Consider the following 13,367-nt stretch of genomic DNA (forward strand, 5'->3'; position numbering starts at 1 on the left):
CTCACACAGAAGAAACTATCTCAAATTCAGAGAGGTTAAGTGACCTGGTCAAGGTCACACAGCATAGCCAGAGTTAAGTCTTGTACATTGATTCTCCTGTGGAACTGGGCAGATGAGAAATCCTTTGTTTCCTTTCTATGCAGAGACTTTTTTAGATTACTCTTCTAGTCCTGACAAATAACCCTGCTAGTCATGGCTTTGTTTCTGAAATGATTAAATTCTGTTCCTTAACTTGTTTTGTTTGGTCTTTAAGGAGCCTGGTTGGTTAAGAAAACTAGCTGGTCTGTCCGGGTCCAGGTCCAGCCAGCCCCACCCCTGTGGGCGGGCAGATAACAGCTGACTCCGTCATGTGATCACCACAGTTCCCTGTTCTGCTCCATCCCAGGCGGGTGTAGGCACTTCCAGGGGCTCCTTCTGTGAAGGGCAACAGGTAGGCACCACAGCACTGCCCGTGCCCTGCTACAGCAGTTTGGGGGATACCAGAGAGGCACAAGCTGACTTGAGCAGACCCGATGGCAGGCTCTTCAGGCAGCAGGACAGAGTGTGGCTGGCCTCAAAAGCGTGTCCCACCATCCTTACTTGCCCTCCCCCTCTCCTTTCCCCTGCCTCCAGGAAGACCACTTGGCCCTTCCTTCCTCTGTTCTTTGGCCTTCCTTTCCCTTCAGCTACAGACCTTTCCCCCTTTTTCTCTCTGCTGACTTAGCAGCACGCTGTCAGGCGTGGAGAGGTTAATCAGTGACAGGAAGCTGTCTCTTTCTGAACAGTAATCGTCTGTGGTCAGGACAGACTGCAAGGCCAGCCCTAGGAGTGTCCAGCTCCCTGCCTGCTGATCACCCACCTGCTGTGGCCATGGGACACCTTAGGGCCCTCTTCTTCCTGCTGGGGGCCCTGGAGGCTCTCGCTGATACCTGCAGTAAGTAACTGGACCTACCCTGTACCTCTTGCCTCCTGGGTCCTTAGGAGGGATGACTGTTTTGTCCAAGCCCCTCATTATCTAGCTGGGGAAACTGAGATGCCGATGTTGGGGTAGGTAGGTACGACCCGTTTGCCTGCCCCTTGGGCTCCCAAAGCAGTTTGGGCTTAGCTGGACCTCAGCGTTTAGCACATTGTATTGAGATTAATTTATATATCTGATTCCCCACCAGACATGATCGCCTCCATTAATTAAGTCATTTGTTCATTTATACATTTGGTAACACATTGATTGAGCCTTCTCTGTAACAGGTGTGGCGTTAGGGTTTGGGGAAAGAACAAAGGGCAAGCCAAATCTAGTCCCTGTCCTAAAGCTTCTGTCCTAGGGAAGGGACAGACAAAGGAAGTCAAGAGGCAAATCAGTGCTGTGTTTGGGGGCTGAGGTGAGTGCCAGAGGAAGGCACAAAGGCCTCCAATTCAGGGAGAGAGGCTGGGGAAGGATTTCCAAGGAGCTGGGGGCAGCATGGCAACTGAAACACAAAGGAGGAAAAGAAATTGGCAAGGAAAGGAGTGGGGGACGGGCTTCCCAGGCAGAGGGAAGTGAGTATGGAGACCCTGGTGGGGAGATGAGTCCCAGAGGGTCCGGGTGGGCCGTGGTGAGACATTTGCATTATGTTTCTTCTGTACCGGGGCCGGGCCCCGAGGGGCCTCCCAGGATCTGTCTGAGTCCGAGTGCACTGGTTTGGGGCTACCTGGGCACTGGGGCCAGGCAGGAAGCAGGCCCCAGTCAGGAAGCAGAAGGCAGGAAGGAACGCCTCTGAACTCCGGGGCCACCCACCTCTTTTTTCCCACCTTATACTCTGCTCGTAGTGTTATGCTCTGCAATACTCTTTCACCGCCAGGATCTCTTGGGATCCTTGGAGAAACCGGGAGGCAGGCTTAGTCATGTCCAGGTGATAGATGAAGCAGTCAAGTGTTGGAGGGGCTAGGTGACTTGCCCAAGGTGCTTCATCTTTCCAGGAGTCTGGCTTTGCCAGACTCAGCTCTCAGAACTCCAGAGCAAGGTCGTGGGCACCAGGAGCCTCCAGTCTGTGTTCTACAAGTGCAACCAGACCCCTTAGCCCTTGGCTCTTTGTTCGTGTCTAGACAGTCCTCAGGGGAGACCAGGCACCTGGTCCTCAACCTCACTGTGAACAGTTTAAAAGTCCCTTTCCCATGGAGCTTGGAGAGCCCTGGACCGGGTTTGCGGTGCAGCTTGCTGCTGCTGAGTCACTTAGTCACTCCCACCCTCATCCCCTCACCTGCAAAATGAGCTAAGAATGTTCCCTGGCCTTCCTCTTTTGTGTATGCCAGGATCCCATGCACCTGCTTTATCCACTTACAGCTCTATGAAATTAACAGGGATGCTGCCCTAATGTTGGTGCAAGGTGGGCTCCTATGCTTCGGAATGTTAATGCTAGTCAGAGCTGTGTGGCCCTGTGAGCAGGAGGCTCCGGTGGGGACGGTGCTAGCCCAGAGACACTTTTATTACCCTGGGTCAATCTGTCTGTCTCCTTCCTTCTAAGGAGACTGTTTATAGCTCCAGTTTCTCTTCTTATCACTTCTAACCCCAGGGCTGACTCATCTGCTGGAGGTCAGATCCCAGGGTGAGGCAAGATTCCTTCACCATTTTGAAGAAAAGAGAAAGGAAAAGAGAAGTTGAAGTTGTAGAGGGGACAGATGGCCAGAGAGAAAGGCTGAGTGAAGTAGAGGCTGAGCCAATCAGAGAGAGAGAGAGAGAGAGAGAGAGAGAGGGAGAGAGAGAGAGAGAGAGATGGAGACAGACACACAGAAAGACCCTAAGAGGCAGAAAGGTGAAGAAGAGAAATTCCCACTTGCTTCCTCCATCCCAACCCTCCTACTATCCTGCTTTCATAGCAACAGATATCTATGACTTTGGGACAATGAAGACATAAGAGGGTAGGGCCGAAACTGGAAGAGGTGGGGCTATGTGAGAGGAGGCCCAGGAGGTGAGACCAGAAAAAGCCAGCATTCATGCTGCCTGTCACTACCAGAACCAATAAGTAGAGACAAGAATTGAATCTATGGGCGCTTTATTCAGATGCCAGCAATCCGAGAAGACAGAGGGTTATGTGCCTTCAAAAGCTGTCTTAACCTCTCATCTCAAGCCCACCTTTTTATAAGGAGAAGAAAAGGGTAGGTAAAGGGTTTGGAAAAAAAGGTTAACCAGATAAGAGTGGCAGGCTGTTAGCAATTTTCCTAGTACTTCTTTATCTGCCGATCAACAATTCTTTATCTGCGTCACCGACTTTCCCTCTCTGGAACACAATGGCTCAGGTACCATCTCCATTGCTACTTGTCATCTCCTGGGGTCATGTAGGTCATGCATTCTGGTTCCTGGAATAACAGCTTTCCACATGCATCAGTCACTTAAGCCTATCAACTATAACTAAAGCTAAAATCTTTAACTCCTGAGTTCCCCTATCAGAAGCACTCTGCCTGGCAGTTCCTTTGGGAGGGGTGGCTGTGCAGTATCCTGGGACAGGGCACGGAGGACACAGGTGGAGCCCTGCAGTGACCTGGAGGCAATAGATGGGGAAAAGTTCACAGTGCCTGCAAAACGTTTTCCCTAAAAGAAGAGGTTGGATGGAGGTCAGCAGGATCTGGGAACTAGGTCAGCTGCAGCTGGGAAATATCCCTGCGGCTTCAGTTTCTTAGGTATATCCAGGTATTTTCATATTTTAGTTACCCAGTTTTAGGTAAATTCCAAAGCACACAGACAAATGGTTGAAAATGTGATGCCTTTCTAACAATTCACCTCATAATCTGGGGTCTTCTTTGCCTAAGCAAAAGTGGCAAGAAAAGTTATTTTGAGATCTTCACAGAGGAAGTTCACCAGGCAGCCCCAGGTAGCCAGTGGGCAGTGTTTTAAAACTGGATGTTTAACCCGTTCCACATGCGGGTTGAAGTTTCTAGAAATCGGTAGAACATGCAATCGGCAGAGTGTCCAAGAGCAGGGGCTTTGCAGGCAGGCCCATCCTTGGCTCAGCAGCCTCATGTAAGACGTGACTTTGAACTTTTGTTTCTTCTTTTGTGCAAAGCAACGTTGACGGTACCTACGTCATGGGGCTGGCGTGAGGACCAAGTGAGGTCAGGCACCGTGCCAGGGGCACACCACACAGCTTGGCCTCCAGTCTCTGTCCCTCCTCATGGGCAGAGTAGTTGTCTGGCACAGGCTTCCCCTGCACTCGGCCCACCACCCCTCCCTGGCCCCCTCCAGCCGCTCTTAGGGCACCGGATTCCTGCTCCCCTTTACCTTGCTGCCTTTCATTATGGCCAGATTTCCCCGTACGAATAGGGTCTGTTCTGGGTGGAGCGGGGGTGAGGACATTTATTCCTTGGAGATGGCCCTTGCTGGTGGTCTGCCTCTGTGACCTCACTTGGCCTATTTTCTTTCCTAAGGCATACCAGAGGTGGACAGCAAGCTGGTGCAGAGTCTGGGTCAGCGCCTCTTGCCCTGGATGGACCAGCTCTCTCCAGAGCTCCTGAACCCCAGTATCTACGTGGGCCTGCGCCTCTCCAGCCTGGAGGCCAGCTCCAGGGAGGCCTTCTACCTGCACAGCCTCAAGCTCAATTACCAGCAGAGCCTCCTGGGGTATTGCCACACTCTCTCTTCTCTTTCCCCATGTCCTGCTCCACATCCTAAGAGAAAGGAGACCTGCATTCTGGTTTGGGCCTTTCACTGCTTGAGTGGGAGACCTTAGACAAGTTTTATCTCCTCTGGGCCTTTCTTCGTCTGTAGAATGGAGTTGGTTTGACTAGAATGAAGATGCCAGTACAGGGTCCTTGTGCTGCTACTGCACCCTCCTGTGCCTGAGGCAGACGTCACTGATCCATGACCACACTCTTCCATACTGAGCCCAGAAGCAGTATCTGACTCTGTGCCCCTTTTCTAGAGGGATTAAGGGGAGTCCTGTTCTGAGGTCCAGTGGGGGAATTTGAATGAGAGATGAAGGATCAGGAGCACCATGGAGCATCTCCTTCTTGGACTCCCTCTTAAGAAATGGATGCAGGGCAGGGAGAAGGAAGAAAGGGAAGAGTGTGTGGGTGAAGGGTGATCAAAATGGTGGCGCAAGCACAGGTCATTTGGATGGGAGAACCCTCAGAGATTGTCCTTGAGTCTAATTTTTCATCTTTATAAAATATGGGTGGCACACACCTCACAACTTACATGGCTGACTATATCTGCTTTTGGGAGGTTGTAAAAAAATTTTCCAGCTGTTAGAATATCTTCCACTTTGTAATGTTTGGGGGACACCCCAACACAGGCTTACCTGGGGGGCATTTTCTCCTTGAAGTGTGGTTAACTGGCTTTGTCCTAGGTTTGCCTCCAGTGATGACAACAGTGGCCTCCAGGCCAAGCCCTCCATGGGGCAGCTGGCTCTCTACATGCTGGCTCTCAGGGCCAACTGCGAGTATGTTGGAGGCCGCAAGGGGGACAGGCTGATCTCACAGCTGAAGCGGTTCCTGGAGAATGAGAAGAGGGCCATTGGTAAGGCAACGCAGTCTGCCAGTGGTGGGGAGGGCTCATCAGAACTTTGGGTTTCCCCCCTAGGCCTCTTTCCAGTGTTTCATCTGCCTATCTTACTATCCACTTAGAGGCCCAGGCCTGCCCCAGTAGCCATCCTTGATCAAGCCTTTCCTGCACTCCACATGCACTCTGTCAGTAAGTTCTGCTGCTCAGCCACCAAGATTGACCTGACTACCCACCTCTGGGACAACCATAGCCTTCTGACTACTTACTCCTCACCCTTTCTCTGCTAACTTTCTTGCCTCCTGACGTGACCAGCACACACAGAGCAAGTATTTTAAATATAAATCTGATCTTTTTAATGTTGCTTAAACCCAGCAGGGGCTGCTTACAGCTCTGTTCACAGCCCATAGGCCCAGCCTGCCATTTTCTCCTCTCTGGGCTCTGCCCACCCACTCTCTGGCTCACCCACTCACACCTCCGTGGGCCCCACCACACTGGCCTTCTCTTAGCTCCCAAATCAGTGTCTCCGTATATGTTCCCTGTATCTGGAAGGTCTCCCTCCCCTTCTAGCTCTCTCCCACCTCCCCTCCAGCATCACTCTTAGAGAGACTCCGCAGACACTCAAAGACCTTTGTTACACCGCCCCATGGACCTCTGTCCACGTTTCAGTTCTAATCCTGCTCTCGTGAGTGTGGGTTGCATTATTGTCGGGGGCCCCAGCTGCACTGTGCTTGGCCTGTTGTCACTGTCTTCATACCTCCTAGCACAGCACCTGACACTTAGTGGGGCCTCAGCAAGTAAGGGTTAAAGGAATGAAGGATCCCATGACCCAAAGGAGGATGTCGGAAAGTATAGGTTCTAAGTCCTGTGTGCTGGTGGGGCTAGTTGCTGGGAGGGGGCAGAGAGGCAGCCCCTAAGCCTGGTGTGACACTCTCCTCCCTTGGTTTTCTTCCTCTCAGGGCACAATCACAAGGGCCAGCCCCACACCAACTACTACCAGTACGGCTTGAGCCTCCTGGCCCTGTGTGTCCACCGGAAGCAGGTCCATGACAGCGTGGTTGGCAAGCTCCTGTATGCCATGGAACATGACCACCATCCCCACCAGGGCCACCTCTCTGTGGGTGAGTGGGCCAGATCCTGCGAGGCCAGGCTGGGGCTCCTCCAGCCCACAGCCCAAGCTGAAGGCCTCTACCCCCGGCCCCACGCGCACCTTTCCTTGGGACCCCTCCTTATCGAGTCCATTAGGAACAAAATGGCGAGGGCTTGTGTGCGGTGCAGCAGCTGTGACCAGCACTGGAGCTGGACTGGGATCCTGGCCCTAGTTCCGTCACACGTGCTCATTGGAGGACGTCCTGGACAAGTCAGCTGGCCTTTATGATTCAGTTTCTCCTATAAAATAACCTCCTAGCAGTAAATCGATAAAACATGCCTTATAAGTCAAGGGCTTAGCACAATGCCAGGACACTGGACTTACAGTGCCCAAACTGGGAAAGTCCTGGGCAAACGCAGCTAAGTTGGTCCTCCTAGCTGGCGGAAACTTTCTGAAATGCCGATATGCTATGTAGATCCCCTTCTTCAAGCCCTCCTGTGGCCACCCGTTGCCCCTACACCCTGCCTAGGCTGACCTCAATTGGCTCTATCCCCTGCAGACACAATGGCCATGGCAGGCTTGGCCTTCACCTGCCTGGAGCGCTCCAACCTGAACCCCAATCTGAGAAACCGGATCACCCTGGCCATCAGGACAGTGAAAGAGAATATCCTGAAGGCTCAGACCCCAGAGGGCCACTTTGGGAATATCTACAGCACCCCTCTGGCACTGCAGGTGGGAACGAAACTCTGGGACCATGGTCCATCCTGGTGGCGGGTGGGAGGTGGGGTGGTTAGGGGCTGAAAGAACTGTTTCCTCCCTCCTGGCTGACCCACCTCCCCCTTCTCTCCCTGACTCTGTCCCCAGTTGCTGATGACCTCCCCTATTGCCGGGGTGGAGCTGGGCACAGCGTGCTTCAATGCGAGGGCTGCTCTCTTGGCCAGCCTGCAGGACGGGGCCTTCCAGAACGTTCTCATGATTTCCCAGCTACTGCCTGTCCTGAACCACAAGAGCTATGTGGATCTTATCTCCCCAGACTGCCTGGCACCAAGAGGTAGCCAAGCCTTTCACGAAAGCGTGGCTGTTTTCAGTCTGCAGGGTGCTCATTGAAATCTGCATGGCCCAATGAGGGGTGGTTGTTAGGTCCTGATTTGCTGAGTCAACAGGGGTTTGCGGGTGTGCATGGGGCACACTGGCAGCTAAGATGTGGTCATAGCTTCTAGAAATTCATAGTGTGGGGAGGGAGACACCAAATGGAGAGCTCTGGGTGGACCAGGAATCTTCAGCCCTACTGTGATACTCAGGACAGAAATATTTGAATGAATGAATGAATGGAATGGGAGTGACACATTTTGGTTAGATCTTATACATCATGAGTCCCAATTAGCAGCTTGAATCATGGCTTCCTCTGGGAGAGGGACTTGAGTTGGTGAGTGGGATTTCCCAGTGGAGAAAAGAGCAGAGAAGAGGCAATGGGCAAAGGCACAGGGGTGTAAAGACTGGGATTTGGGTGAAGGGCCTTGCTAAAGAGTGGGGCCTGGGAGAATGAGCTGGAGTGGCAGGCAGGAAAATGAAAAGGAAAGGAGATCCTCAGGGAGCACAAGGGAGTGATATGAGCAAATGCATATTCTAGGGAGAGTCCTCTGGGGCACTACGTAGCAGATAGATGGGAGGGGGTTGCTGGAGGCAGAGAAACCATTGAGGGTCCTGACCCTGGATGGCTGGGGATGTCGGGGCTAAGGGACAAAGTGGCCTGGGATGGCAGCCAGGTTTCAGCTGAGCAGGTGGTGGTGGCGTTTACTGAGATGGGACCATATGGAAGGCGGAGGTCCTGATCGGTCACAGTGTCTTCAAGGGAAGAAAGGAGGATTAACACCCAGGCCCCCTGCCCTCACACTAGCTGATGCTTCTTCTCTCCCGGGTATAGTCATGTTGGAACCAGCTACGGTGGCCCCCTCACAGACACAAGTGCCAGAGGTCATCCATGTCATGCTGACGGTCTCCAGTGTCTGGCCAAGATACACACACTCCATCCCTATCCCTGCTGGGTCCTCCTTGGAAGATGTCCTGAAGAAGGCCCAGGAGCTTGGAGGATTCATGTGAGACCCCCACTCCCAGTGCTCACCCCACCCTGAAATGAGATCATGCCTCAATAAGACGCGAGTGTTTCTCGTGTTATTGGGGAATCTGGCCCAGAGAAGTTCAGTGCCTTCCATCATGTCACCCAGACTTCTCTTCTAGAAAGATACATCTCAGTTTGAGAGGGGCCCAGTTTCTGCCCCCAGTTGGATTTCCCAGAGGACAGCCTCCTGCAGCCAGGGAGGGCTCACAACTGGTGCCTTGGGGGCCATTTGGGCCCATAAAATTTCAGACCAGAGAGGTGGAGACAGAAAGAGAGAGAAAGAAGAGAGAAAAACAGAGACCGACAGTGTGCAGATAGAAGTACTCTGAGCAGCCATGTGAACCCCGCCCCTACCCCAATGCTAGGGACCATGTGACCCCACAGATTTAAGAAATGACTGGGGAAAGGAGGCTGCTCTGTGATACCCCCTAAAACAATCCTTTTGCTTAAGTCACCCTGAATGAGTTTCTGTTACTTAAAATTATAAACACAACCCCCCCCATTACCCCCCCACCCCGTCAGACCTAAACCATTGATAAGCCTTTTGGAAAGAGGAGGAACATGAGCCATGAAGTTTTCAGACAATCCTTTGCCTGTGGCATTCAGATGGATTGGAGAAATGCAAAGTTGGAGGCAAGGAGTTTGTGGAGGGGGTGTGATTGAGGAGAGATTCTTGGTTGTAAGGGCCAGAAATTTAAGGCCAATGCTCTCTGATAATGAGGAGCATCGTGTATGTAGAGTCAGAGAGAAGACTGAGCAACCCAGCCACAAGAAGAAGGAAGTACCACTGAACCACAGAAACTTCCAGAACCAGGGACCCAGTTCTATGACCACGTGTCCCGGTCCCCCATGTTCCAGCTTCTCTCTGCACACTGGCTTCTCCCCCTCTCACTGGACATTGGCATTTTATGTGTGTTGCTGGCAGCTTCTGATTCCCACCCCTACAATATCAGCCACCAGAGAGGGGCCAGCTGAGGGTTGATAATGTAATAAGTACCCCTTCCTGCAGGTCATGGTCATGGTCAACCCAAAAGGAATGAAGTCACCTGAATGGGCAGTGTCAGTGAGGCTGGAGAGGAAGTGGGGAGGTGAGACCCATGACAAGGTAGCCCAGGAAGAGTTTGGCTAGCAGTGGCCCCGAGTTCCTGGTATGGATGAGCTCTGCTTCTGCCCTTGGGTCCATGGGAGCAAAAGTCACCTTTTTCTCTCTCTCTTTGCCTGTCCCTTTGGTAGGTATGAAACACAGGACTCCTTATCAGGCCCTTACCTGACCTCTGTGATGGGGAAAAAAGTAGGGGAACGTGAGTTCTGGCAACTTATCCGAGCCCCCGACACCCCACTGCAGCAAGGTGAGTCTGGTGGCTGGCCACCTCTGGATGTGTCCTCTACCGCAGACTTGTCCCAAAAGTGAGGCTTCGTTAACTCACCCTAGTTTTCCCCAAACCTTCCTGGACCCCAACCTTGGATAATCACTGATGCTCAAGGTTGCATAATTCACTTACTGAATTCTTTAGAATTTTTATTTAAGGTAGTGTGGCAACTCCAGGAACTTAGATAGGAAAAAAAATAATAAAATCACCTGTAATTTGCTACCCAGATATAACTTCTTTTAACTTTTTGGTGTATTTTCTTCCAGATACTTTTTAAATATGTAAGTTTTTTGTTTCATAAAAAAAAAAAAAATGGAGCCATACTCTATAGCAATGCTGTACAATAGAAATAAAGTATGCGCCCCACGTGTAATTATAAATTTTCTAGTTATTGAAACTAATACTAGCAATATAATCTTATTTAACCCAGTGTATCTAAAGTATTATCATTGCAATATGAAATCAATGTAAAATTATTAATGAAATATTTTGCCTACTTTTTTAAAACTAAGATTTCAAGTGCTCAGTAGCCATGTATGGCTAATGGCTAGCATATCAGATGGTGCAGCTCTATATACTGTTTTGCAACTTTTAAAAAAATTCTTAATATGTAATAGATATCCTTCTATGTTGGTATATGTAGATCTTGTAATTTATTCACAAGGGCTACATAGAATATGTTATTCACTAGGGCGCTTTGGGCTGCAAGTAGCAAGAAATGCAATGTAAACTAGCTTCCACAATTTGACATCTATTGGCCTGTTAGACTGGAGTCCAGAGGGAGTGAGGACTTCAGGCTGGTGTAAGCCCACTTCCCTGGGACTACAACCCCCTCTCCTGGTTGTCTTCCTCCCCCAGAGAGATCCTTCTGTGTCTCCCCAGGGCTATTCCCTTTTAGGACTGAGGAAGCTTGTCTGACTCCTCAGCAAACTTCTGGTGTCTCGAAGGTGGAATGGTGACACAAGCGCATGCCTGGGTCCATCCCTATTGCTAGGAGATGGCTCAGGTGCTGCAGCCATCGTTGGCTGGAGAGAAGGGATCACCATGTGACTTGCTTAGGCCAATCAGGGCCCACCCCAGTGCCCTGTACTGTGAAAGCAGGCATGGAACAGGATGGGTGTACCTCTAGGTTGTCTCCAGTTTTACGTCTTATGCCCCAAACTGTCATGAGCACCCTTGTGCAATTTCCCAGTTACCAGACAGACTCTTTAAAGGTCATCTGTCCATGCTCCTGCTACCTGGAACTTTTATTGAGCACTTACCATGTACGAGCTATTGGGCCAAGTGCTTTATGGAAGGTGGGAACTTTCTGAGGGAGCCCTATAAGAGCATTCTCTTTCCCTGCCTGGCTTCTGAACAAATTGATAAACAAAGGGGTGGGATATGAAGACCCCAGATCTGACCTCTATAACTGATAAAGGCTGGACTGGAAGATATAGCCTAGGGGGAGAGCCCAATGAACTCAGCCATGAGGCAGAAGTGGACAGCCATGTCCTCTGCCTCCCGCCCTCCTTCCCCCCATCCTGTCCAGGAGGAAGCCCACACCCATAGGAAGAAGGAGGACATGTTTGTTGATGTCCTAATTATCCTCATTTCAGAAATGGGAATACCAGTACTCACAGAAGTTAAATAATTTGCTCAAAGTCACACCGATAGTGAGTGACAGAGCTGGGGCTTGAAGCCAGGTGTCATGCTAGAGCCTGGGTTGTGTCCACTGAGTGAAGCCCAGTTCCTGGGAGACTTCACTTGTGGTCCTGGTTCTACCTCCAGACCACACGGAACAAGTCCCTCTTCCTGACAGCTCCTCAGGGACTATGAAGATAGTGACCATCAGGTGTTGTCAGGGTCTCTGGTTCCTTTCAGCTTGGTTATCCAGTATGCTGTTCCTTACCCCCAACCTCTGGAGACTGCCCCACTGCAGAATGAGGCTGTGGGCCTCAGAGACCCTAGGTCACAGCTGAGTTCAGACTCTCCGCACTGGCTCTGGACAGCCCCCAGCTTCCCACCACCAAGCCATGAGCAGCTCTAACAAATCCTGACCTTGGAGTGGAGGTCCAGAAGATGAGATGGGAGGTGGGTCACTTTGCCCTGTTAACACCCCTGCTCAACCTGTTTCTGCAGGTATTGCTGACTATAGACCCAAGGATGGAGAAACCATCGAGCTGAGGCTGGTTACCTGGTAGCCCCCCAGTTCACCTACCCCAGCTGCCTCAAACAGTCTCTGTACTTCTGCCCTCCATCCAGACATCCCTGAAACCAGCACATGCCTGACCCTGCCACTACCTTCTGTGCACTTGGAGCAATGTCTCGGATCACCCAACCTCCACCCCTGCAAGGCTACTAAGCCACTGCCCACCTGGGAGTAGAGAGCCAAGCACCTTCCCTGGGATGTCTGTCTGCCTGGGTCTGGCCCAGCCTGGTCCTACAGGCATCCCGTGAAGGCCACTCATAGTCTGAAGGGCATGAAGCATCTCAGACTCCTTAGCCCAAGAAATCTGCTGGCCACTAACATTGTGAGTACCACTTGCTCTGAGATTAGGGTCCTACAAGGAGACCTATACAGCCCAGGGGCTGCAACCTTGAGTCTAACTCTCCAGTCCACCGTCAGGGCGGCAGCCCCAGAGCTAGCTATGGCATAGCAGCTGGCGAGGGTCCTGCAGGGCTGCTCAAAGCCTATGTTCAAAATGATTAAAGTGTTGCCCTGGCTGATGTGGCTCAGTGGATTGAGCGCCGACTTGCAAACCAAAAGGTCACCAGTTCGATTCCCAGTCAGGGCACATGCCCAAGTTTCGGGCCAGGTCCCCAGTTGGGGGTGTGCCAGAGGCAACTGATTGACATCTCTCACACCGATGTTTCTCTCCCTCTCATTCTCCCTCCCTTCCCCTCTCCCTAAAAATAAATAAATAAAATATTTAAAAAAGTTATTGAAGTGTTGATTATGCACATGCCCCAGCATCCTGATGCCTCATGCTAGGGAGCAAGTGCAGGTGCTGTGAGCAGATAAAGGAGAGATTTCTCCGGGCAGGGAATGGAGGAGAGTGGGTGAGTATTCTGGGTCCTGGGGGAACAACGCTGGCAGTGGCGACGTTGATTACTGTTTAGGGAGCATGTACTTGCCAGGCACTTTCTTGTATAACTTTGAGGTTGTTGATAGTTTTGTTGTCATCTCTCCTTTACACATAAGGAAACTAGTGTTCAAAGAAGGAAAATGAGACAGCATAGTGTCAAGCACAGCTTAGGATACAGACAGGCCTGGCCTGGGGTGGCCGGCCCTCTTGGCTCCTTCACTCAAACACTGAAAGTCGGAGGCTTCAATGATTGTTATGATTACATGGCAGAGGC

The 13,367-nt window shown here is 51.3% G+C and overlaps 1 protein-coding gene across 1 annotated transcript; it reads left to right on the plus strand.

Annotated features, from left to right (window-relative positions):
* Nucleotides 1-355: 355 nt before the first annotated feature.
* Nucleotides 356-12,949, plus strand: TCN2 (transcobalamin 2). Its single transcript, XM_090291763.1, has 10 exons — nt 356-430; nt 765-913; nt 4,375-4,567; nt 5,295-5,464; nt 6,406-6,567; nt 7,096-7,268; nt 7,401-7,587; nt 8,461-8,632; nt 9,889-10,004; nt 12,147-12,949. Exons 2-10 carry the CDS (start codon nt 850-852, stop codon nt 12,206-12,208), a joined length of 1,299 nt encoding a protein of 432 aa, XP_090147889.1. The 5' UTR covers nt 356-430; nt 765-849; the 3' UTR covers nt 12,209-12,949.
* The last annotated feature ends 418 nt before the right edge of the window (nt 12,950-13,367 follow it).

This window comes from Furipterus horrens, unplaced genomic scaffold (assembly GCF_987537825.1).
Source record: "Furipterus horrens unplaced genomic scaffold, mFurHor1.1.pri manual_scaffold_11, whole genome shotgun sequence".
NCBI lineage: Eukaryota > Metazoa > Chordata > Mammalia > Chiroptera > Furipteridae > Furipterus > Furipterus horrens.